Source organism: Prosopis cineraria, unplaced genomic scaffold (assembly GCF_029017545.1).
Source record: "Prosopis cineraria cultivar Desert tree isolate PC_DT_omini unplaced genomic scaffold, ASM2901754v1 PC11, whole genome shotgun sequence".
In the NCBI taxonomy this organism is placed as follows: domain Eukaryota; kingdom Viridiplantae; phylum Streptophyta; class Magnoliopsida; order Fabales; family Fabaceae; genus Prosopis; species Prosopis cineraria.
The window spans coordinates 35,820,987-35,846,851 of NW_026555342.1; the positions used below are offsets into that span (position 1 = coordinate 35,820,987).

Sequence of the window (25,865 nt, forward strand, 5' to 3'; positions counted from 1 at the left end):
TAAAATTAATTCCCCTAATTTTTAATTTTGAGGGAGTTGCATATGTTTGTTAACTAACTCTGTTATGTTATTAATAGAATTTTCCATGTCAGGTTAATGAAATATACTGTAGATGAACAGTAAAATGATGAATAAGATTGAAGGATAATATGACCAAATAAAATATCCAAAAAATGAGTAAATTCAGGCTGAAGTCTTACGAGATCAAATGTTATGAACTCTACCAGATAACCCACACTAAGATAGATCTAATAAAGCCCTTTCTATAGAGCACAGCAGATGAACCAGTGAAAGAAAGAAAGGCAGAGTAGAATATTGAGAGGAGATATTCATTCTAGGATGAGTTATCCTTGAGCCACTTTTCAGTATTTATAGTGTGAGAGATTGTCAAATAAAGAGAAATTTCAATCGTTATAATTAAATTTGTCTCATAATAGAGAATTATTGCAATAGAATGTTTCACGTTGATGTGAAGATAAACTTTTTGAATTGGATTAATTCCGAATTTCTGGTCAATTTTTATTAAACCTTAATTCACATAAATATGACTAATCAATAAGATATAATTTCTCAATAATATATCGATTCCCACTAATGGAGTATGTATAACATCTTAGATTTCAAACTTTAAAATTTTAAGTGTTTAGGAGGGCAAATTTGTCAAAATAAGAGAATTTTGAATTAATTATGTTTTTGAATGATTAATATGATTTTTGGATTATTGAACAGCTTTAGAAGAGGATTAAGCTAAAGTTCGAGCTGACCAAGGCACAAAAAGGGCTCAAAATCATGCTGGGCCAACCTATGCCATGCATCGTAACGGACAGGCATGTTCGTGTTTGATTTCAAAGGGAAGAAAAAGAAAGAACAAGAGGAGCGACGAAGGAAGGACCTGTGGGTGCTAAGGCTTGCTTTCAATGTCACATTGAGAGTGTGTTGAGCTTGAAATCCACATTAGTAAGCTTCCTATTCTTCTCCCTTCTCTGCTATGTGAATATTTGGTAGATTTAGGTGTAGTTGAGGCTTGATTCATGTTTCCTTGGGTTTTGACCGAATCTATTACCTTAGTTAAGATCTTGGGAAGTTAAATTAAGTTTTTAAACCTAGGTTTATGGATTGTGTAGTAATTTGAAGTTTTTGGTTAAGGTTTAGACGAACCTTAAGGTGGAACTTGGAAATTTTAGAACAATGTGGGTAAAAGAATGGGGATATTAGTGTGCTTGAGTGATAAATGGGATTAGTGGAGTGTGTTGGAAGAGTTGATAGGGATAAAATGAAATTTTGGTTATAGTGGGTACCTGAAATTTAGTGATTTTAGGGTTTAATTAGAGTGATAATTGATAATTATTGCTTAATTGCGTATATTAAATATTGCTTGAGTATTGTTGCATATGTGGATTGTGTGGAGCAAATGTTAGACCATGATAACCTTTTTTGTGACAAAATGGTTAAGGTAATGGAATAATTTACTCTATTTGATTAAGTGCTTAATTGTTTATAAGTAAATATGTAGTTTGCATATGTGTGTTTTAAAAGCATTGCATATTGTGAAAGAAGGATTTTGTGCATTTGAAATGATTTAAAAACAATGAATTTGTGAAAGTTTCTATGTGAGTAATTTGTTGTTTTGATACAAGTATGTGATAATTATGACAACGGTGAGTATGATTATGATAGAAGGTAGGAGTACCCGTAGAAAGAAAGTAGTGAAAGTCCATATGGCATGTATCTTCTTAGTATCTAGTAAGGTACGGCATTGGAGATTATCTCCTTAGTACTTATGTGGGGTATGATGCTGGTGATTTATGCTCTTTAGCATTAGTGTGATGTTGTGTTAGAATAATGACACCTCGAATCGTCTATGATAGAGGGAAACTATAGTTTAAAAGTGAGATAAGACACTTTTGGTTGGGTGATCGTACCACTGAAGGTGAGCTCAAGCTATTGTATATGTGCGCTTGGTCTAATTGAGACTTTGGTTTCAGTCAGAGTGATATGAAGGCTCAGATAGTAGAATGATCATACTAGAGTGGAAATGACCTATGATTATGGAAAAGATTATGTTGAATATGCTAAATGGGTGTTTGTACATATATGAGCTTTATTTGCTTATTGTTATGCATGTTAATTAATAGTTGTGAATTATTTTGTTATTGAGATGTTTATCTCATTTCGTGGTTATATTTTACAGGTAAAGGCTTCGGTAAGGGCAAAGGGAAGAAAGGGACAATTGAGGGTTGACAGCTTTGTCTATATAGCTCTTTCCCTTTCTATTTTGGTATTGTAATGAATGCTATGAATTCTATGCCAACTTAGGATTTCATGCATATTTTGAGCCGCTTGGATGGGGATTTGTGTAATGTATGTATCTTGGCCTACAATTTATGTATTTGTAATTAAATGATTGTGAGTGATTGAGATATCAGTACAAGTGATGATTTTGTAATGGTTTGCACGTGTGATTGGCCAAAGTGTGTTATTTGAGATTATATTACTACCCCTTGATATTGTTGTGAAATTGGAGTTTTGGTGGTCAAATTGTATATATATGGTTGTTGTTGTAATATAATTTATTTATTAGGTTGCGTGTGGTCCATTTAAGTTGATCCAAGTTGTTCCAAAACTATTGGCACTAAGTTGTGAGTTTCAGACACCTATGTGTGTGATATGAGTTGAAAACGAACCATTTTGGGTTGAAGTGTCAAACTTTTAAATGGTTCAATATTTAGGTGTGAGACTGGTGCCAATTGTTAGAGGGCTCAAGAAACTATGTGTGGAGGCTTAAACAACTCAAATCAAATGTCGGATAGAGTGCTATCGTTGTCATGACAACAGTAATGTGCCGCGACACATTGCACAATGAGAACACTAGGTTCTCTATGTCATCCATCAATGTGCCGTGGCGGATGGAGCATTTTGTGGGCAATCAGAATTGCCTCTTTTAGTACTTGTTTGATAGGTTATTTGGCTTTTTTGCTTCTGCTACCTTATTTGATTTGTTTTAAATTATGATTTGAACTCAAACATATTTTCAAAAAGGGTTTTCTTGAAATCTTAATATTTTAAACTATCTATTTCTAAACCATTGGATTATAATGACTTTATTTAAGAATTTTAATAAATCTTAATTATCATAACAGTGTGTTAGAGTGTTGTTTTGATAATATCAAAGTGAACATTACAATATGTGTAATTCCAATGATAATGTTAACCAACATGTCAGAAAGCTCATTGCAATATTGTCATATTATTATTTTTCTATTTTATTATTTTTCTCTTATTTACCTATAAAGACAAGTAAACTGAGCACTCAAAAGGGCATGGCTTTCCTAAACATATTTTTTCCATTCACATTGCCTTAGGGTTTGAACCCAATACTTAATGTTTAAGAAAATTCAGACCTCTTACCACCTGAGTCAACATTGTAGGTAAGAGATGTTGACTCACCCGAGAGTTGAGAGGCTAAAGCCCAAAAGAATCAATATACCTATATCAATTTGGTATCTTTTTGTAAACAGTGAATGAACAATAACGCCTCACTTGATTTGCCCTTTTTGCCCATTTCATTTCATTTTATACTCTTCATTTTCCCCTCAATAGCCCTGTCTTATGTGGGTCATCATCTACAGTGTGCTTTCCTAAATGCCTTTTCTCATATGGGTCCTATTATTTTTTAAAACAAAATACCTCTCTTCCTCCCTCTCACCTTCCAAATCTTTCCATCCCTAAAAAAAAAAAATCATTGTCCTGCATCCTCTCCCTTTGAATGCCTACTACTAACCAAGCTTCTTCATCATTGTCGCACCATCTCTCCGTCTTCACTCTAAGCTGCCTATCGAGCTTCTTCCTTCCCTTCCAAAGAACCTCCTCTTCTACTTCATCTCACTCATGGCCTCACCGCATTTTCTTCCGTGGATGCCAACTGAGGGGTCTAATTCCAAAATCCCTCTTGCTCTATTTTTTTTTCCTCTCATAGTGTTGACAATTCTAAGTTTGGTGATGATGATTTTAGAAGGCAAATAGCAAAGAGGATGGTGCCATTGAAGCCATGGATGATAAAAAGCAGTAGACCAGCCACTAGTGATCGTCATCATTCTGTGATTTTTTGGCCTTCAAGTTTTACCGTCATCCTTTTTTTTAGATTTTGTTCCATTCCTACTGGTCCTTCTTCTTTGATCTTTATTGTTGTTCTTTATGTCAGAAGTGTTTTTCTCTTTGAGCTTTGGTTGTTTTGATTTGGCTATCCCCTTCAAGGAAAAGGCAAGCCAAGGCCTCTCTATCTTACCTCTATTTTGCTTCTTTCGTGGAATATTCTTAATTATTTTTTTTGGTTGAGGGGGTACAATAGATGATTGGCGTATATCACTGAAGACTATGCAGGAATTTTTGTTGACTCACTTTCATGGCTTTGGGTGGATACAAGAGGATGAAATTTTTAGCAAACAAGTAAAGTTTGTAGTGCAATAGTAATGAAATTTTTAGAAGACGAGCAAAGTTCCTGAATCAGTCAAGAAAGTTTGTCCTATTAAGTTTGTCCTTCTCAAGGACTGATCACAACGATAATGTAGCAATGTTACAAGTCAACATAATTTTACAATAAAATACACAAAGTTAATTTTATATCTCCCACTACAACTAACAACCCTCAAATTTGATTAGTGGGCTAAGACCCATATTTCACTTAAATTTAAGTCCGCTTTGGCAGGACACTTAAAATCAAGTTATTTAGGTAGGTAATTCATTTACCAATTACATCACATGTAACTCTTAGATCTTTATGGGATTCAATCATCATATGATCCGGCATTTTCAATCCCATCTAATGCCTTGAGATCCAAAACCATTTTGATAATATTAATTAAGTCAGACAATAATGAATCGTTGTGAGGAGCACAATTACTTACACTTGTCTCACCACAATAACCCAAATGTATATCCACTTTGGTGGATCCTACATTTGAGTGATCTAGGTTTTGATAAGTATTCATTAATTGTGACTTAAGATTTTGATTAGAGGGTTTGATTTATTAATTTAATAATCGTGTAAAGTAAAAAAAATTGTATTTCATACAAAATCATGCATATTATGATCTAATCAAAAGCATAATTAAACGTGACACAATATGGCTCATCTAACCTATGTCCATCCCAAGCCAATAAGAGGACCTCTCTAAGAAGATAAATTACATCAATAAACCTCACTTATTTATATGAGGAGATTGAGATGAGAAGAGAATGTATATTCAAAGTTTATAAAGAGAGGCATGACACGCAGGTCATATTTAAAATTTATAACCCTTGTAAAACTAGAGCGATATGTGTCACCATACCCAAACAACTTCAAGGCAAAGAAAACACAACAAATAAACAATTCATATATAATGAAAGGATATAAATTATGAATTAGATTGCATTACACAGAGTTAGCCACAGCAGTCCTGCTAACATGTTAGCGGGCAGGGTCAAGGGGCAACACCCCTTGTGGGGGGTGTAGGGGGCAACACACCTGAAGCTTTCGAAAAGCTTATTCTCTTTGAATGAGTTACTGCCTCAGACCCTTTGGATTCATCAATCATATTAACAATCCAGCCTAAACCATATGAGAACACGAATGAACAACAATGATATTAAAAACACACATTATATGGACAAACATTAGTCATATTAAGAATGCACATCATATAGCTAAATATTAATCATATTAATTTATTTAAATTCATATAAATTTAAATTTATATAAAATGAGTTTATAGATATATATGTTTCGAAAACATCACATGAAAAACATATATATATATATATATATATTTCAAAAATATCACATATAAGTTTCAAAAATATTAAAGCAACGATCATCCAAAGAAGTTCATAACATGAAGATTTAAGAATGTAATCAATCAAAATCCAACTTAAATAAGAATTTGACTTGGCTTTGGTACCACTGTTGGATAGGGAGGCGTAGTGGAAGATTAAAATTTTAAAGTTCCTATCCTGATATGGACCGAACAAACTCATTTAAGTCAAGGTGGATAGAAGAGTTACCTTTCAATTCTTTGAAGTTGGCGCATATTTGGATCTCAAGAGTTGACAATGTAGATCTGCTCCTTTTACCGGTATCCACATGAACAGCTCTTTAACTCAAACAGCGTGCTAGCACTCTCAGCATCCATTCTTCTTTGAACGTTAATTTTCCTTTCTATATGGTGTTTCGTGGCTCTCAGAATGTTTTTACTGTTAGAACTTTTCTAACTCTCTCTTCCTTCATAAGGACGTCCCTATCTATATATAGTATATAGCTAACGGTTTTCGTTTTCTACTTAAAAGCTCACGAAAATTTAATTAAATTTATCTCATAAATTTAATCCATAATATTATATCTAATTCAAATTTATCTTATAAATTCAAATTATAAAACTGACATGATATTATCTCTTATCATGTTAGTTATTAAATTTAATCTATCATATAAAATTAAATTTAAAACTAACATAATATAATAAAAGATAATATAATATAATATATATCACATATAAATATTACATTATATGTATACGAATATATATATACATATATATTTCAAAATATATATATATATATATGTATGTATGTATGTATGTATGTATGTATTATATTATTTATATTTAATTTCACATATCATATACATATATCATATATATATATATATATATATATCTTATAGATATATATATATATATACATATATGGATATATATATATATGTATATTTCGAAATATATATACATAATTATATTTTATATTTTATATTTCACATATATATATATATATCAAATAAATATTCAAATATATATGTATAAAATTCATTCATCCTATATTACATTCATTAAATCTAGACATATTCCAGATTTAACGAGCTTAGACATTATAGCTCAAGTTGGGTTGTTATTGTGTGAGACCCTGTAGGCCCATATGAAATTGGCAGTGGGCTAATTATGCAATTAGCTCATAAGTTACAAGTGACATCTAGCAAGACATTGCAACTACCCAATTCACATGGGGATCGATGATCCAATGTAACCTATCATGCAACCATATCATATCCCTTTTGTCACGTGATATTTTGGTCAAGTATGAGACATGAAATTGTTATTCTCATTTACTTGACCATTACTTTCTCGATCTCTGAGTAGATTGACAGTAGCAATGGAAAAAAAATCCTTTCCATTGTAGTATGGCCATACATTTTCTCAGTCTTACTCATCGAGGGGCCTAGTAATATCTCTCACTTACTGTGAGGGACAAATTTCATCTTAACCACTCATATTTCTCTACATAAATATTACTAAACTCAATTATAGCTTTTATGATCACCCGATCAAAGGTGACTTTGACTAGGTCCAAGTTTAGTAGTCATCACACAATAAATAATCCATGATGATCTCAAGTCAAAAGGCTTAGTGATATAGTTACATATGAGATAAGCTCATAACTTGTACCATACAGCTTTCTCATAGCGGGTCGGTTCAGCACCTCGTACTCTTTTAAGTGCTTATGACTTTAATTTGTATCTCTATAATTAATCAAAGTCATACTAGTCTTATTTCATCTATGATCCTCAAAGATGACCGACCAGGGACATTTAAGACAATCACTATAGCTTGTTCAAGGATACAGTTATCATATTGAACATGCAATTATTATGATAACAAAAGAGAAATTCATTAAATAACAATGTGCATAGTACAATGATTGGCCCTAGGGCACAATTTCCAACACCATTGTCACTATGAAGTATTTTAATAGAAGTCTAAAATTGATTTTTAACAAAATTGTAAATTTTTTTTAAAAGAGTAACAACTTCAGACTTGTCTTTCATTAAAAAATAGCCACATAAGACGAGTATAATCATCAATAAAAGTAACAAACCACCTGGCTTTAGAGTGAGTTTCAATTTTAGAGGGACCCCACACATCACTGTGTACAAGAGTGAAAGGTTTAGTAGGTGTATAACTAGAGATCGGATAAGGATTGCGAGTTTGTTTGGCAAACTGACAAATATCACAATGAAAATTGACTTTATTCATGGAGTTTGGGGACAAAATTTTCATATAATCAAAACTTGGGTGACGTAACTGAAAATGTCATAACAAAGTGTCTTCTTGGGACATAACGGTGGAAGCAAAAATATGTTTGGAAATAGAACTAGAATTAGCTAAGAGGTCTTTATCTTTGGGTTTTCCTTTAAGGTAGCAAAGTCCATTGTGTTCCTTAGCATTGACAATCATCTTTCTCGACTCTAAATCCTAAAAAACACAATGAAATTTGTCAAAGATAGCAAGGCAATTTAAATGACAAGTCATGCACTTAACAGACAGCAAATTACACTGAATATTAGGCACATATAACACATTCCTCAACATAACAGACTCTAAAATAACAACTGTTTTAGATCCCATAACTTGTGCATAAGTATTATTAGCTACTTGTACAAGTGTACTCTAAATAAGGGCAAAACTCAAAAAACAACTCTTGAAAACTAGTAATATGATATGTGGCACCAGAATCAACAATCCAAATATTTTTACATCCAATAACAGCACTTAAGACAGTCAATAGAGTTGTACTTGCATGCACCAATGTAACTGAGGGAGAGAGTTTCTCACTTCGTTTTTCTTGAGCATACCTCTCTAGGATTCATTTTAGTATAAGTTCTTCATTATTTAGTGAATTTCCTTTAATTTGATTGACTGCAAAACTTTTTCTCTCAACTTTATTCTTTTGTTTCAAGTAGGTGGGTCTACCATGTATTTGCCAACAAGCCTCTCAAGTGTGACCATTCTTGTTGCATTGATCACAACAAAGAGATTTCTTCCCTTTTGAACCTCCCTTTTGATTGCCTTAGGTCACCATAGCCAAGGATTCAGTAGATGATAAAGAAGGATTAGAGGAAGGAATCTGAACAAGGGCCTTGTGGCTTTCCTTATATTTTATCATATTAAATGTTTCATTTAGTGAAGGAAGAGGTTTCATACCCATTATTCAACCACTAACATCCTTAAATGAGTCATGAAGACCAAGAAGAAATTCATAACATCTTTCACGTTCAACAACCCTTTTGTAATACACCTTATCAGCATGACATGACCACTGATGAACTTCATATAGGTCTACATGTTGCCACAACTGCATCAAGGAGGTGTAATACAGTGTAATTGATTTCTCCCCCAGTGTTAAAGTTCGAAGAGCCCGTTTTGCGTGAAAGTTAGTTGTTGTATTTTGTTGAACATAGTAGGTACACCGTGTAGGTTCCCAAATTTCCTAAGCAGTGTTAGCAAGAAGGTAGTTCTCGCTGATTTTAGTGTTCATAGAGTGAACTAACTAGGTCATGACCAAATTGTTTTCTGCATACCACAATTCATATTTAGGATCACCAAACTCTGGTGCCTTCAGATGGCCAGTCAAGTAACACTCATTGCAACCTCGCACAAGCATCAACACATTTCTGGACCATTGTAAGTAATTATTGCCATTGAGTCGATGGCTGATGATAAGTTGAGAGGAGTCCGTATGTGAATTCATAAAAGAACCCACACCAGTCCCTCCTGAATTCACAGTCCCGTTTAAGCCTCCACCTTGCGCTGAGGAGTTTAGGGAAGTTTCTCTATCTGTGGCAAATGTTTTAGGACTAATTAGTACTGCCTTATATAACATAAGAGGTGTTGCTCCGATACCATGTGAGTTTGCAGTGCAAAAAGTCTGTCTTTATTCAAAAGTCTAAAGCGTACATATAAAGAGGAAGAGATACGATAGAATCACACTAAATTTGCCTTAATAACTAATAAAGATAATAACAAATATTTTGATTCTAAAAATCCCTACAGATCTATAAAATATCTTGAATAAAATAAATATGCTAATAATAAAACTAATTAGGACTGAGGAAAATTGGTAATGGGCTAGGTTAAGTTGGCCCACTTACCATTACCAACAAGTTTTATGCTCATAATTCGGCCTCTGAGATCCTTGAAAGAATCATTAAGGCCTAACAAAAAATCATAACATCTTTCTCTATCAATTAATTTCTTAAAATAAATTTCGTCTATGTGGCAAGACCATTCATGGACCTCATAGATATCTATTTGTTGCCAAAACTTCATAAGGCTAGTATAATATTGGGTAACAGATTTTTCATTCTAAAGAAGGCTTCTGAGGGAACATTTTACCTGGAAAATAGCAACTGTGTGGTCTCTGACAAAGTAAGTGGTCTTTGCTGATTCCTAAATATCCTTAGCAATGGTTGCAAGCAAATAATTTTCACTTATCTCAACTATCATTAAGTTCATCAACCAAGCCATCACCATATTATCCTCAACTACCCAAGTTTCAAATTCTGCGTCTCTAATTGGTGGTGGAAGAGGAATACCCGTGTGGTATTTCTCTCTGTTCCTTTCTCAGCTACCCATATTACCATCAAGACGTTTCGAGACCACTGTAGATAGTTGTTCCCGTTCATGCGGTGAGTTATGACAATCTGCGAAAATGATTCAAGTGTGGGTGTGAGCATCTGGGCTATGGGCCTCTAATGTGCCCTTCTCTAATGCCATTTGTAATACCCCAATGTCCCAATTTCATTTTTCATTTTTCTTTAGATCATTGGCTTCTACATAAAATAAGAGATATTTGGATATCTTGATATCCCAAAATGATGACAATTTGTATTTTTTATGATTTTTCAAAAAATCATAAAAAATACAAATCTTCACTATTTTGGGACATCAAGATATCCAAATGTCTCTTATTTTATGTAGAAGCCAATGATCCAAAGAAAAATAAAAAAAAATTAACATGTTGGGGCATTACAAGGGACATTAAAGAAGGACACATTAAAGGCCCCTAATCCGTGAGCATCCTACTCAGACCTAATGACCCATGTCCTCTAGTTGAGCCTTGCGACCCATCTTCTCCAGTCGAGTTCTTTGAACTCTGGTTACCAGACGTAGCTTGATTAATGCCATTAGATGTCTGGAGTGCTTGTGGTTTTTGGTTTGTGCTTATGAACGACATGTGAGTTCGAGAGAAGAAGACGAAGGAGAAGAAAAAGAAGGAGTCGAGACGTGTGCTTTGATAAAATGTAATATTCTCTGAATAATCTGATACTTATTCGATCTGAAATGAAGGTACATATAGAAGAAAGTTGCCCAAAAGAATCCCTAAAATCCCTACAGATTTTCTGAGAATAGAACTAATGAATGGGTAGATAACAATACGTAAGTAGAAAAGGAAAAAAGACATTGGAAGAGAATGATGAAATAAAAATTAGGTTAAGTAAGATAATAAGCCCAAGCCCAATGTTGAACGTGAGCCCATATCCAACACTCACTATTCCCTTTTTATCATCTTATTTTGCGACCTTCAATTAATGCGTTGATCTATTTTTGTGTGTTAGTCATTTAAGTGTGGAGACGAGAAATTTAGAGAGCTCTAGCATGAGCAATTATATCTTTTGATTTTAGCTTTCTTATTTCTCAAGAGGATGCCTTTAGTTCCTGTTTACATAATATATAGTTGATAAGCAAATCAATTAAATGAGCAAGGTCATAACACAGCAAATCTTTAAGCTAAGTGATAATCAAAGCAAATCTTAATTGTAGCATTACCACTTAACTTGTAGCATTACTATAATGTGTGCGATGCATTTTATAGAACCTATCTTTTCTAATTTGGAATATGCGACCCACTTAAGAGTTCATATTGATGATCACAAGCACACACAACTTAATGACATCATTTCCAAATGCAGGCTCTTAAGGAGATTGATGCCCAATTAACTCTTGTCTTCTAGATGTCCCTCACGTTCAGCATGTGAATTGTTACGATGCACACATTAGTTAGGCTCCCTCTATGTTTTCTTCAATAACTTTGTACGACATATTTTACTCTTCTAATGGTTTCTGGAGGTTACTGCTGGCCATCTATATGTCTGTACGATATTCGGCAATTCAATGTGCCAAAAATCTATTCATCATAATTTGCACCTTTTTGTCTAATCTGTGTGGCAGAATGGGTAGACACCATTTTCTTCTATTTAAAAAAAAAAAATATTTGCTGGATTGTTTCTGTATCAGTTTGCAGCTGGGTAGCAGAGTTACGGCTGCTTGTATTTCAGCTACATGTGTATCTTTAGAGTAGTTTGTAGGTAAGGGCTTCTATTCTTGTATCAGGGTTGCATGTGTTGTTATAAGGTCACCGTTGGGGTATGAGTTTCGTATAAGGTAGTCTTGCACTTGTCAATGTGAACTGTGCGAGCCTGCTGCTTCATGTGGGTGAGTTTGCCTAGATTTGCGGCTTGTCCTCTATATTTGCTCTTTCAAATGATTAATTTATCTTCAGCTGATTTGTACTTTAATATATAAAAAAATATGGTTAGTTTTTACCGTTCCTACCTAGAGCCAGGAAAACGGGACGAGCCCGTCGGGCTAGCCCGTTTAAACCCGTATAAGAGTTGGGCCGGATTTGAAAATAGGATTCAAAATGATAAATCGGGCTTAAACGGGTTCCATTTAATTTAGGGCTTAAAAGGGCCGGCCCTGCAGGGTCGAGGGTCAGCCCGTTTAAGCTCGCATATACATTTTTTTTAATTAATTCTCATAATTTTTACTCTTTTTAGATTTGAAAAAAAATAAACTAAATCTTACTTCACATCACATATTAGCCCATATTTACTGAGGATGGAAGGCAAAAAAAAAAGAAGGAAAAATAGCAATGAAGAATCACTGATAAAAAATTATATCAGTCAATGATCACTTGTTAAAATTTGAGTAGATACTTGTGGATTCGAGTTACGAGTTAGCCTATCAATCATTTAGGTTTTAATAACAACTTATTTTAAATTAACAATAGTTCATTGTAGCTTGTTTTTCATTCAGGTTTTGACAACAATTGATTCTTAATTAATATAAATTTCATACAGAAATCCTTGGCTACTATTTTCTAAAAAAATACAACCTTAAATCCCCTAATTCATCTAGATCCATGATAATGATTCATTCAGTTTAACATTTACTCTTCTAATTTTGATTGGGTGTTTGTCGGCTTAGCTGATCTATTGCTTATTGCATTACCATCATTTTATTTGTGTTTTTAGTTCATTTAGATGTTATTTAGTTAGTTTTTTTTGTACCTTTCTTGATTAAGTATTATATTAGAATGAAATAATTTTTTATTTGATTAAAAAATTAAAAAAAATAGTTAAAAGGGCCTAAAGCCTGCAGGGCCGGCCCTGAGCCCGCTATGTCAAGGGCCGGGCTTCAAATATCAGGGTTCTAAAGGAAACTCGGACTTAAAAGGGCTAGCCCTTTTAGGCCCGAGCCCTTCAAGGGGCCGGCCCGACCTTATAGGGCCGGCCCTTTTTACCAGCTCTATTCCTACCCATCTTTCTACTTTAATATAATAGCATGTGAATTGCATGTTATTTAATAATTTTTTAAAATAATTACCATTAATTATTACTAGCTTCAAGTCACCTCCATTCCCACGAAACACACGATTCATTGATAGGCAACTTCCCCGTGCGATATCTAGTTCCTAAAGCTATAGGCAACCGCTTCCCTTCATGTAAGTTTGAAATTGGAATACACATTTATAAAATATTTTGATACCCATTTCAGTTGCAGGTTGTGAAAGGTGGGCACTAAATTATCAAAAATCAATTTCAAATAAAATTATAGAATCAGTATCTCAAAAGTTGTATGTACATATATTCTTTTAATCTTATTTATAAGATAAAGAAAGAATATTTGTTTTAGCCTATTATTTATAGAGCACCTTCATGATTTTTGTATTACTTTTTATTCTTTTACCTTATTAAATGTTGAGAATGTTATTAAATGTTAAAGTAGTTTATTTTTAAATTATATATATTTAATAGAAGAAAAGTTAAAAAATTGTTGAATTTTTAAATAGAGTTAATAAAATTTAAAATTTTTTTAAATTCTGATAAAACATGCTAAAACTGATATAAAACATTGCATCCCTATCCCAACTCTCTTCTCCTATCTCACAACATCATAGAAATTATGTCCAGCACAACCTATATAGTTAGCATTTTCTTAACCTCTTCAAAAGCATTAAATATTAATCCGTATTTTAAAAAAAATTATAAAAATTAAAAATATTTTAAACTTTTAATATTTATAATATTACAAAGATTAAGAGTTTAATAATAAATGTTAAAAGTAAAAATATTATAATTTTAATCTCTTAATCATAGTTGTCAAACTCTTAAGTTAACTCTACGAGTTTAACGTTTTTATATTTTTAACTTACAAAACCGTGTCAACTCATTTATAAACTCAAATTAAATACAAACTCAGTTAAACTCATTAGTTTACTTTCAAGTTTACTGATTTTACGTTTTTAATTTACAAAATTGTGTTAACAAATTTATAAACTCAGATTAAATACAAACTTAGTTAAACTTATTAAGCTCATTATTTTTTTTGAGTTGAGCGAGTTAAGTATATACTATGAAGAATTCAGTTCATAAAAGTTATAAAACCTTATTCAAAGGAAAAAAAAAAAAAACCTTGATATGCAAAAACTAATATTAATAAAAAAAGAAAACAAAAATACTAAAAATAAGTTCCCCTAAAATTTCAATGTCTTGTATATGATAATTTAGCAATTTAGATGAGTTTAATTTCAATGATATATATTTTTAATATATTGAAATTACAATTATATTTTAATGATTAGGCAAACTCTTACGAGTTTACAATTCGAGTTTGCGATACGAGGTTACATTCCTGACACGAGTTTACTTAAACTCGTGAGTTTAACAACCTTGCTCTTAATCTTTAAATATTATAAGTTCATAATATTTTTAATTTTTTAAAATATAAAAACTAATATTTAAGTTATTAAAACTATAGGGACTTAATTATAGAATGAAAAGTTTAAAGACTGAATTACAATCAAGTTAAAATTATAATAACTAAATTATGAGTCAAAGTTCAAAAATTAAATTATAATTGAGTCAAAACTACAAAGATCAAATAATTAATTTTCTCCATAATAATTTTACCAAGAGCAAGATTATATTTTTGGCAATTCTCCACCAATTCCCTTTCCACAAAATCCACAATAAAGAACTTATCATTCTCTTGTGTGGCTATAATAATAAACCACAATTGAGATCAAGATAAAAAGATTAATTGAAGGATTAACCCACATATAAGATTAGATTGTATGCTCTCACAGTTGCTTACATTTTCAATTTACTTCTCAAACAAATTTTTTGTAATCAAGTTTAAACATTTAAAATCCTTACTTTATTATAGACTTCGATGAGAAAATATGCTTGGGATGAACCCTCTATCCCATACCATATTGCAGATCCTTAGAGTCTTTTCAATTTTAAATTAAGTTCTTCTAGTTTATTTTGTTTTAATCAAGCCTTGTAGTTTATTTTTAATTCCTTGAAGATTAAAATCCTTGAATTTTTTCTTTAAGAAAATAAAAATTAAGTACTTTCATATTTTTATTAAAAGTTTATATAACTTCATAATTAATTACATAATTTTTATAACTCAATCTATACAATTCGGTTGCCTTCTAAATAATTTTTGTACATATAAAATTTTCATAAAAAATTAATAAAAACGTAAACATCGTATTAATTCAAAATTTTTTTGGGCAAAAGCATTAAATCAAATTTTCAATAAACTCCAAATGTTAATCATTCATTATTGATTTTAACCTTCAAGGATTAACATATTTCATTGATCAAACTATAAGGGCTTGATTATCAAAAAAATAAACCATTGGAACCTAATTAAAATTGAGGAAAACTAAAAGGATCTGCAGAATAATTTTCCCCATTATTTTTAGAATTCCACCATAAAGATATTATGCTTAGAATGAATGTTAAGAGGTGATACATGACAAATTTTGCAAATAATGAAGCAATTTTTTCTACAAAGATAAGAACTGACCGACGTGCATCAAATAATTGATTTTTGAGAGATGATCCGCAGAATCTGGTCAAATAAGTTGCCATTAGTAACAAGGACACCACCTGAAGGGAATATAATCCTGCGACCAATTTGGTCTGCGGACAGATCTATTTCTCTACCTTCCCAGTCCGTTACCTAATCATTATGGAGCCTTCCACATCAGGAACAAAAACTAGAAAACACTTGTGAAAAGAACAAGGTTCAAAAAGGGAAAAAATGGTAATTAAAGAATCAAGTTAATGATGAGAACCATATGCAAGTATTTAGTAGTTGGTTCTTCAATACAAGTAATTAAATTTTTAAACAGTTCAGTGTTATGATGACACATCATTTTATAATAAAACCTCTCTTTACGTGATATGTCCTCCAAAGAACTTCAGTGGGGGGAGAAAAAAATACACTACAAAACAACCTAGAAAGACATGATGAGGGCAATACAGAATTAGTTTATTTTTTAAAGTAGAAATTCCCATTTTCAGTCACACAAAGACAGATATCTTGGGAACAATCAACCAAAAAACACCACATTGTTAAATTTACACTGTATTGCCAGTGGGTCACACAGAGATAATATAAAATAGTGATATTAGCCATTAGGCATACATAGCAAAGACATACGGTATGCTGCCCCTCCTATACATATTATTTCCATTGACAATCGATGAATAGGGAAATGGCCAAGATCCTGTACCTTGGGAACTCCTATCAACTATTGAAGAATTATACATATTTTTTAAATTTGAGTTGTGACAATCCTTGATCCTTTAGCATATGGATTATGTTTTGAGGGAGGACGGAGGAGCAATGTTTTATGAGATAAGTTGACATTAATGATTCATTGGAAGTTGTCAGGCTGTATCAGTTAGAAATGTCTGTTAGCTTCGTTAAGCAATAACATCCGTTTCAATATAGACAAATTCTAATGGGTGTGAATGAACTTAATAGAATTGTTTTATTTTATTTTTACCAATTGCTATCAGAGAAATGTTCAAAGAGCCTTGATATTCATGATGGCTTGGGTAAACTGAAACAAGTGATGAGTCTCTTTTTATGAGACGCCATCAATCTGCAGAATCTATGTCAAATGTATATATTTTAAAACTCTGTCTATAGCAGCTCAAGAGAAAGATTCTGTCTATGGGAAAATCAGAAAGAAGAAAAACAAATAAGCTTTAAAGACAACCAAGAGATAGGAGTCTTTCAATTGTGGCAATGAAGAAGACAGCGATGAAAAGGAAGTTGATGATGATGAACATAACCAAGAGAAGCAAAAGTGTAGAAGGGTAGTGAAGAAGAAATTTACAAGGAAATAGAGGAGGATGAAGATGACAATGAATAGGAACTTCCAATCTGAGCCAAAGATGTGATAGGAAGATCTTTTTTTTTTTTTGGTTTCCCCTCAAAACAAATAATACAAACAAAATACAAAAACAAAAGAAAACAAAGGAAAGCAAAGATAGGGAGCTTAGCCCTTGCAACAACTTGATATCAAGAATGTGTTCCTGAATGGGGAGCTCACAGAAGTATACATAACACTATCCAGGTTTTGATAAACGCAGGAGTACTCAAGTTTGCAAGTTGAAGAAGTCATTGTATGGCCTGAAACAGTCTCTGAGAGTGTGATTTGATGGATTCTCAAAAGTTTTGACATTAGAAGGATACAAGCAGGGATTGTTTGATCACACAATGTTAAATCTAAGGAAGCTAAAAGATGCTTTCTCATTGTCTACATTGAGGATATAATACTCACAAGTGAATAGAGATCATGTTGAGGAAATGAACAAGACAAAATCTCTTCTAGGGAAAGAGTTTGAACTCAAGGCATTGAAATATTTTCAGGGTGGAAATTGCAAAATCAAAGAAGGAAGTATATAGTAGACCTCCCAAAGGAAACAGATTTATTGGGGTGTAGGCCTACTGAAACTCCTATTGTTGTCAAGAAAAGCAAGAAGTTTAAAAAGAGCACAAGGATGGTGAAGAGTCTGGAGGAAGATGACATGGAAGAGGAAAGCGAAGGTGAAGAAGAAGAAAAGGATGAAGCAGCAGACAGAGAGATACCAAAAACTTGTGGAGTTGTGGTAAAACTGATTTATCTCTCCCACCCAAGACTCGACATAGCATTTGCAGTAAGGGTGGCAACTTGCCCAATGAAGAAACGCATTGAAGCAGTGTACATGATCCCATGATATTCGAATGGTACACTTGGAAGAGGGCTTCTCTTCAAGAGGCAATAATCAAGATCCATAAAGATTCCCACTAATGCAAACTGGGGAGGAACTCAGAGGTCAACATAAGGTTACCCTTTTTTTTTTTTGGGTATACAAGGAGGCACCTCAAGTTACTGTTTGTTTGTATGAGGAAACTTGATTGCTTGGAAAAGCCAAAAATAGAGGGTTGTATCCAAGAGTAGTGCTGAATCAGAATTGAGAGCACTAGCTCAGGGCATTATGAAAGAACTATGGTTAAAGTGATTAATGGATGAAATACAGGTTAGAGTGGACCTGCCATTGAAACCGTATTGTGAAAACAAAGCTGCCATAAGCATGGTGTCAAATCCTATTCAATATGAAAGGTTGAAACATGTGAAGGTGTACAGATATTTTATTAGAGAAAAAGAGGAAGGGATCATATGTTTAACATATATTCCTATGTTTAACATTTTATTTTGTTCTTTTCATCGAAGTGTTTTACTATCATTCAGCTGCAAATTGCATTTGACATTTAAAGGATTTTAATCACAACTAGCAAATGGCAGGTGCTGAGCAAAGATCCAAAGTTCTACAGAATATAGATACCTTGTTAAGAACAGACCTATTCACTTTAAGTTTAATTCTTTGCTATTATGTTCAAGAGTTTACCACAGTTCTGTTGTTAGTGACAAGATTAAACCAATGAACTGACCACACATCAGACTACAGACATATCTGAAAACCAATGTTCACAGGATATGTAGACTTAAAAGTGGATAAAAGCATACCTTTCCTCCAGCTTCATGAACACATATCATGCCAACAGCATGATCCCAAGCCTGCAAAATATCAAACAAATCAAACCCTAATGCAGAGAATTATCTATCTGGGAGTAACAAAAAAAAAAAAAAACCAGAACAGTGTACTTTTATTATAGTCTTCTCTTTTGCACGGAGAATGAAAACTGATGCCCTGCTAAAGGCCACCATCAAATACTTGCATAAACTGCATTGATTCAAAAGAAATGAGCAAATGAAAGGGACGGGAAAAGAAACAGGATTATAAATTATGGAACTAAGACTTAGAAAGAAACAAAATGCACAAACAACTAAAATTTCCACAAATATTTTTGACTGATTACAAGAATTAGCCCATTCAGGTGATTCTATAGAGCCAATGAATGGTTTATCTCAACAGCATCCCGTTCAAGCCATTTTCTCTGTCACTTCTTATAGCACTTATTCTGTTGGTTCAAGCATCAATGGAAGGAAAAGGCCCCAGATAATTATTACAATATACTCAAAGGAAAAAAAAACAAAAAAACAGCGCTTGCATTTACTGCATTAGCAACACACTAGTGGCTCAAATCTAGTTACCTTATTGGTTCTGTTCCCCCCCCCCCCCAAAAAAAAAAGAGAAGTTTTAGCAGATAAGAGAGTTATTCCAATTTCCAACATTATTGGAAGGTCCCCAATTGGTTGCGGGTTCAATCCTGGTTGTAATCTCAGGCCATTACTACCTGCCCCTTTAATTCAAAAAAAAAAAAAACATTATTTTGCAATTACTTATCTCAAAGTGATATGCCAATTTCTCAGTTTTCAAATAACCCAAAATATTAGGAAACTAGCATTCTCAGTGTCACAAGAATTTGTTAAAATATAAAGATGTAAAAAGAGAAACTAGTCCAATATGTTAACATGGAGAGAGGCAGCAAATTAGGGAACCAACACTCCACCCCTAAAACTTTTAACATGGCATTGATGCTTTGACATTATCACATTGTCTCAAATAAATACAAACATGTCTTTTACAAGCAAAGTATTTACTCAAATACTCAAGGTAAAATAATAATTAAGGACTCCATAAGAACATTAATGACAATTACAGACCCTGAATTATTGAAATACTAATAACAAACCATAGTCCCTACTTGCAATTAAAAAAATAAAGCATATAGTCAGTTGGAAAATATACTAAATACATTTGAGATCATTTGGAATAATAATTGAGAATTTATGAGAGTCAGCTGTAAATCTTGATTTGTTGCTGTCAATATACAAATAACCCACTTGGGAAATCAAGTAAATACATTTGGAATTATTTGTAACGTTAGTTGGAAACGTACGAGAGTCAATTGTGAATCAAAAGCCAATTACTTACGATTTTTTTGCTATCAATATATAGATAAATCTCTTAAAAAATCTATTAAATATATTTGAGATTATTTGTAATGTCAGTTGGGAATTTAAGAGAGTCAGTTGTGAATTACAAGCCAATCACTTGTAATTTTTTATATCGCTTGAGAAATCAAAAACAGATAATTGGGAATCTTTGTAGCATTAGTTGGGAATTTACTAAAGTCCGTTGTAAATCTCAAGACAATTAACAAAATATAATTTATTGCAAATAAGGACCATAGTCTGTTATTGAAATTTCAATAATTCAAGGTCATTAGTGTTCTTATAGGGTCCCTAATTTCATTTTCCCAATACCCAGACACACATAAGGAAGGGATTATGACATTATGGGAAACTGTGATGAAACATAACATGTTTGGTTTGGGCTTTTCACATCCAAAATGTCCTTTTGGCATACAAACTTTTGCCAAATGTTGTTTGGTCATTTATTATGTTGATCTGAAAGTCTTTTTGAGGAACACCCCAACCCCATCTGAATGCCCATTCTCAAAACGCAGGGGTGGGTAGCTTTTTGCTTTTGAAACGTGAGTTAAAATTTTTAAATACCAATTTCCCATGTTGCCCCTTGCTGAACATGACATTCATCCTTCCTCCATTGAATAATACACGAGCTCTTCCATCAGATTGTATCTAATAAAAATCGTTTTTTGACCACTCATATATATAATAAACTATTTCATTTATAACTTTTCATCATATATGAATTTTCTTACACTTCAAATTTTATATCATCTATACATTTTTTATTATATATTTTATTCAACTTATAAAATTTTATATTATTCATACATTATGCACTACATCAAATTTTATATTATTTACATATTTGTCTGGAAAATCAAGTTTTACATAATAAAAATTATATATCAAAAAATTCATGCCCTTATTAGTAATTATATGTTTAAAAGTATTTTTCATAATATATCATCCAGACAACTTCCAATTTACTAAACTAACTCTTAGAAAAGTATATCCAAACATACATTCCATTACTATAACTAACTTCTATTAAACTTCAATTTAGCAAATGGTCTTATGACAAAGTGAAAATCAAACACGCAATATATTTCAAACTAGTAATTCAACATTCATAGTTAAGAGATAGATGATCACATCAGCTAGACATACAATCAATATGTTCATAAAGCTGGCATAATAAAGATTACTTAAACATCAAGAAAATCTCATAAAAACATCAAAGTGTGCTCTCAAATGATTATATGATAAAGGACTGCTAGCATATAAACATGCTCCCCTGTATGAGTAATGGCTCTTAAAAAAATAAACAATTCACAGACTGCATCATAAATAACATAGAAAACAAGGGAAACCATCAGAAAGGAAAAGTATTGCAAAGTCAAACAGAAATAATCAGACAGCTATTTCACAACCCCATCCATGTATGTCACGTTAGCAAGCTTTTGATTGGAAAAATGAATGTCAGATATATACAATAAAACATCTCACCTTCCACAACATGTCTGCAAAAGGAGAATTTTATTGTCCCCCACACTTTCACAATCACTTGTTGCATTAAATGTAGTAGATAGTGGAAGTGATTCCCATGTTTGACTATCTGGAATGCAAAAGCGTGCTTTTTGAACTAAACCAGAACTATCAACAAAGCATCTGGTCCAAGTGCTATTCAGCACATTTGAGAACCTTTTTGCCCATGTTCCACATCCTATATGAGCAATCATTATAACCCCTGCTTCAGATGGAACATCAAGGAGTTCCTCAAAATCTGCAGTGGGTTTCTCTGATAAATCTTCTTGCCAGTTGGGGCAGCCCATTACACCGAGTACAATCTCTCCTTCAACCACAAGTGCCAAGCCAACCTGCAAGTGTTAGGAATCCCTTAGACAAAAAGATGAAAAGAGCATTGACGCAGTTTAAAAAGCAATCATATTATGATGAGCTACAGAGATTATTCCATTTTACAGAAAGCAACCATTCCTCATTGTTAGATATAAAGCAATGTTCACCTTCTTAACTATTTCTAAAAGAAAAAAAGCATAACCACTGTCACAGACAAAGAATTACTGGACAACAAGAAGCTCTCCTGAATGAACCTCTCACCCAGCACTAGTCTAAGTTAAACACAATCAGATGAAAATAATTTCAAATGATATTTCTAGAAACTTGAATCCACCTTCATTGAGACTTACCACATATAAGGCTTTGCTAGATTTTAAGAAACCCCGTGTGCCATCAATTGGATCAAGCACCTATATTTATTCATAGGACTTATTAAGTTCAAAAGTAAATGAAACAAAGAGAGAAAATAATCACATGTTCCCAATGCAAAATAGTAAATAGATAAAGATCTCGAGGCCTAGCAGAATTAAAAGTGTAATTGATAAGATAATCGGAAAAACACAAATAATTTGTGCATCACTAACTACATAATAGAGCATTGTGAATGGCCATCCTATATAGCATAGAAATATTAATCGTGAAATCAAATCCTGAAATGATATGGATGAGGTTAGAACATAGTTCAATTGCTTAGATGTGCCCACCCAATATGTGGCAGGCTTTGATCCGAATTCAAAAGCATTCTTTCCTCCTCTATCAATTGCTTCAAGCACATCGGCTTGTGTCCATGGTTCAGTAGTAGGGCTTGCTTTAGCGGTTACTGCATTTACTACAGTATCAACTAATATATCTCTTGAACGCAGAAAAGCAGAGTCCTCCTCAGCCACCAGTGGAATAGAAGGGAACAGCTTACCTAACTCTGTAATAACAATTGAACTACACAACATATATAAAGAAAAATTCATCCCCAGAAAAATGCAAATCAATTTCTGATCATTTTGAAGCAAAATAGACATGTATACTCAATGGAAACAAAATGCTAAGCAGAATGAACGAGAAAAAAATGTTAGGTCCCTCATCCACAAGATTCTAGAGGGATACTACAAAAAAGGGTATAAATTTCATTTCATTGCTAACTAGGAATGAGGGATTATGTTGTCGTGTGACGGTAAAAGGAGGAAACTTTGTAGCGCATTAAAATTAATGTTCTAATGCATCATTTCGGCCGAGCCCATGATCATTTGGGAGCACTTCCTTTAAAAGCAATATAAATCCAAATGGTTATACTGACTTTGAACATATGATACAAGAATTCATAAAGATAATAGTTAATTTGGAATCTGACATTCTACATTACCCAAACTTATTAGAGCCTGGACTCCAAAATCAGCCACTGTAACAGGAGTCTGATCATTTTTCTCAAGAACCCTCCCATCACTTGAGAATAACGATGCTTTAACCTGCAGAATGCAGATAATTCACATTAATCTCTTACCATTTTCAAAGCTTTTAAAACATTAAAGTGAAGAAGAGTGGAGAACAAATCACATTTTAAGAAACCCCCTCCATTGGAATAACTATAACTTTGAAAGCGAAACTTCGACATAATACGATGAAAGGGGGGAAGAAGAAAAGAAAGGGATTACATCAACGCACAGACGGCATGCCTTCTCCACGGCATCAACAGCAGCTTCAAGCTCTTTGTGATACTTTGCTTTCTGCACCGGAAATGGCAGGCTCGACCTAATACGAAGAGCGAAATTTCAGGCTCTGAGAAAAAAAAAAAAAAGATATCAAGCAGAATCGAAGAATCGATGGAAGAGACCTTACGTTGAGGCGCCGGAGGAAACGCCGGGCGGCGAAACGATAACGATGAGAAAATCGGACGTCGGACATGCGAGAAGCTGAAGGGAGAATGTCCATGGCACGAATCTGTCGTTGACAAGAAGCAGTGGCCACCGGACAATTTCGGTTAGTTTGGAGCTCAGAGCCAGAAGCAGGATTGTTGGTTGGAGGTGGTGCAGCTTGGGGAGCGATAAAGCTTTGAATCCTAGCTCCCTACACCTCGAAGCATGTTACATAAATTTTTATATTTTTTAAATTTTAAATCCGTACATTTTTATTTTTTTTGGATACTATGAAAATAAAATTGTAAAGATTTAAAATATAAAAAAAATATAAAAACTTATAATAAAATTTAAATAAAGTACATGAACTCAACAATTATATTTTTTTGTGGACAAAAATATTATCATTTTTTTGTGAGTATCTAATATCTTTAAATTAATAATAACTAATGTTCCGCCCCGCGCAATGCATGGGCAAAATATCATCTAATCAAATTAATTTACACATGTTGTCAAAATTATCTTTATAATAAGTTATATTGTGGAGCATTGATATTATTACATATTATATATTCTTTCTGTTTAAAAATGTAAGATATATTTTGAGGAGTTTGATGTTAAAAAATGTAAAGTATTTTTAGTTTTTTGAGGTATAATTATTATTTTTTTTAAAGTGCCCCTATTGATGAATTAATGTATATTTATTATAGGGTGTTTAATAGAGGTAAATATAAAAAGATATGGTTAGTTTGAAAGTAGATAACTATTTTATTGAAGGGTGAAATTCAATTTCAATTTTACTGGTTAGTGTTGAATGAATAAAAGTTAAACTCAAATATTGGTATCGAAAACCATTGAAATGAAATTTTGGGAGAAAGAACTTGCAATGTTAGTTTGCAGATTAATGCATATAAATGTTTGGTAAAATGTTTATTGGGGAAAATTTTGATTATGGTGGCAAATTACATGTGATGTTTGTATTGTGGTTAATTAAATAGTTATGGAAGGCCCTTATTTGCTACAAAGGAAGTAGAGTTGAATTTAGAATTTTTTTTTTAAAGATGGATGTTGGTCTTTAATGGCAAATAAGTGTAATAAATTGATTGTTGTTGATTAAATTATTATAACAGACGATTATTTTTTTTAATGGTTGAACATAGAATTTAGAGGATTTTTGGAATTGATGATTGGTTAATGAATCAAGGACCAAGTTGGTTTGTTCTCATGTTAGCTTTTGAGACGTTATAAAGTACTGGATGATGAAAGTTATGGAATTGCACTTACATGAAGTGGTAATGTTGAGACTTGGAATTTATGAAAATTACACACACACACATAATTAAAATTTAGTATAAGAGTTGGAAGAACAAATTAAAATTTAATCAAAGTGTCGAATAGAAAGGTAGACATGCAAAGTATCAAAATGATTGAAGAAACTTAGATTTGGTTGATTAAATTATAATAAATTGAACCCCGATTGATTATAGTGTTGTCAATATTGAAAGATAGTTGATTTGGCTAGAGTAAGGTCATTAAATTGTTCTTTATATTGAAGAAGGTCCTTAGAGGAAGGGAGACTTGAATGAGGCCCTAAGAAATGAATTCTAATGCTTAAACACACTGAAGGTTAGTGAATAGCCTCTCAATAAGATTCTTTTTCTAAGATTTTTTTTAGATCATTCAATAACAATTATGTTATGTATTTAATATTTTGTTAATTAAATTATTTTATCCTAGAAAATTATAAACATGTTGAAGGATATTTGAATTATGGCATGTGTATGTGTTTTTCCTTACGAAGAATACTTTCAAAATTGATGA

At 32.6% G+C, this 25,865-nt stretch overlaps 1 protein-coding gene across 3 annotated transcripts; it reads right to left on the minus strand.

The window, feature by feature from the left end:
• Positions 1-15,857: 15,857 nt before the first annotated feature.
• On the minus strand, positions 15,858-24,253 carry LOC129286614 (putative PAP-specific phosphatase, mitochondrial). 3 transcript variants are annotated; one of them, XM_054922568.1, is made up of 9 exons: positions 24,023-24,253; positions 23,844-23,940; positions 23,555-23,657; positions 22,902-23,116; positions 22,548-22,607; positions 21,847-22,217; positions 19,108-19,186; positions 18,970-19,020; positions 15,858-16,016 (listed from the first exon to the last, which is right to left on the minus strand). In XM_054922568.1, the coding sequence occupies exons 1-9, from the start codon at positions 24,118-24,120 to the stop codon at positions 15,981-15,983; spliced, it is 1,110 nt and encodes a 369-aa protein (XP_054778543.1). In that variant the 5' UTR covers positions 24,121-24,253; the 3' UTR covers positions 15,858-15,980. The 3 variants fall into 3 exon arrangements, with proteins under 3 accessions (XP_054778543.1, XP_054778541.1, XP_054778542.1); XM_054922566.1 differs by having other exon boundaries at positions 15,858-16,127; XM_054922567.1 differs by lacking the exon at positions 22,548-22,607 and having other exon boundaries at positions 15,858-16,127.
• Positions 24,254-25,865: the final 1,612 nt, after the last annotated feature.

Excerpts from the sequence above, each read along its gene's own strand:
- LOC129286614 (XM_054922566.1), bottom strand. The coding sequence starts at position 24,120 with ATGGACATTCTCCCTTCAGCTTCTCGCATGTCCGACGTCCGATTTTCT. Across the intron at positions 23,658-23,843 it reads CATGCCGTCTGTGCGTTGAT|GTTAAAGCATCGTTATTCTC; the intron begins GTAATCCCTTTC and ends TGCATTCTGCAG. Across the intron at positions 19,187-21,846 it reads TTGCAGACATGTTGTGGAAG|TTTATGCAAGTATTTGATGG; the intron begins GTGAGATGTTTT and ends GAATCAATGCAG.